Here is a 1,111-nt window from a genome sequence, read left to right as displayed (position 1 = left end):
CTCACACATTACATAAAGTCATTTTGATGCATTAATAACATTTTAGTCTCGATGCGGAGGATAGAGTCACTTCTTTTATTATTTTTTTAAAAGTTGTTTTTAAATTTACTTTTTAAATTTTTTAAAATTAATTTATTTTTGTTTTTTAATTAATTTATTTTTTGTAATGTTGCTTTAACAGCAAAGGCACGACATTCCTACTGCGCACATTTTTCGGCGTATATTTCCTTTCAAGTGACATTATAGAAAGTTTTTAAAATTTTAAATAAAGAAAAAAGAAAAAAGAAATAAATTAAAAAATAAAAACTGAAACATTAAAAAATAATTTAAAAAACAAGAAATAAATTATTATTATTTTTTTATATTGTTTTACTTTATTTATTTGTTTTTCTATTTTTATTAGCCTTTTCTTCTATGGATTCATTTTTGTTTATTATTGCTTAATATTGCCACATTATTTTTTATTTATTTTATTTATTCTTCTTTTTATTACCACTTTTATGCTATTATTCTTTTATTGATTTACTTTTGTAATTTGACACTCTCGCTACTCCACAGCCAGCAGCTGCTTGTTGCTCGCATGTCGCAGCATTGATGCAACAGCTCGTGAACCGCTCCGCCAATCAGACGAGAGCACAGTCACGATGACCCGGAAATACTCCTGAAGCACTTCCGCGTCTAAACACTTGCATGTTAGAAATACTCTGTCAGCTCAGCCTTACTGTGACAGCACGTCGTGTCTTACAGCAGCTATGCCGGGCCCCTACAAAGAAACAGACCTGACGGAGCGGGTTGAGGCGTTTCTGTCCGACCTGAAGAGCGGGTCGGGACCTCTGCGGGGCTCGGCGGAGACAGCCCGAGAAACGACAGCCCTGCTCCGCAGAATCACAGCCCAGGCTCGGTGGAGCAGCGCAGGTACTGAACGTTGCTCTGTTTACTGTCAGCTCGGACATCACAGCTGTGCAGGTAGCTGCTAAGAAAGCTGTCAGTGTGGCTGAACAACTTTAGTCTGAACTATTCAGAGTTTATTCATGACCAAGGGACTCAGTAGTCCTCAGAAGCCCGTAGTTTTTAAATGTGACGGGTTCTTTAGATAAGAGAGGGAAGAAGT

General features: G+C 36.9%; 1 protein-coding gene across 1 annotated transcript in view; it reads left to right on the top strand.

The window, feature by feature from the left end:
- Positions 1-677: 677 nt before the first annotated feature.
- The window catches only part of eif2b2 (eukaryotic translation initiation factor 2B, subunit 2 beta), a 6,495-nt gene continuing 6,061 nt past the window's right edge, over positions 678-1,111 (top strand). The window contains exon 1 of the mRNA XM_008302313.1: positions 678-916. Coding sequence (XP_008300535.1) covers positions 753-916 — 164 coding nt within the window. The 5' untranslated portion in view covers positions 678-752. The remainder of the gene's footprint in view (positions 917-1,111) is intronic.

The sequence above is a fragment of the Stegastes partitus genome, unplaced genomic scaffold (assembly GCF_000690725.1).
Source record: "Stegastes partitus isolate 25-593 unplaced genomic scaffold, Stegastes_partitus-1.0.2 Scaffold1794, whole genome shotgun sequence".
Taxonomy (NCBI): Eukaryota; Metazoa; Chordata; class Actinopteri; family Pomacentridae; genus Stegastes; species Stegastes partitus.
Note: the sequence above shows the minus strand (reverse complement) of the source record. Positions and strands in the feature narration are given on the sequence as shown.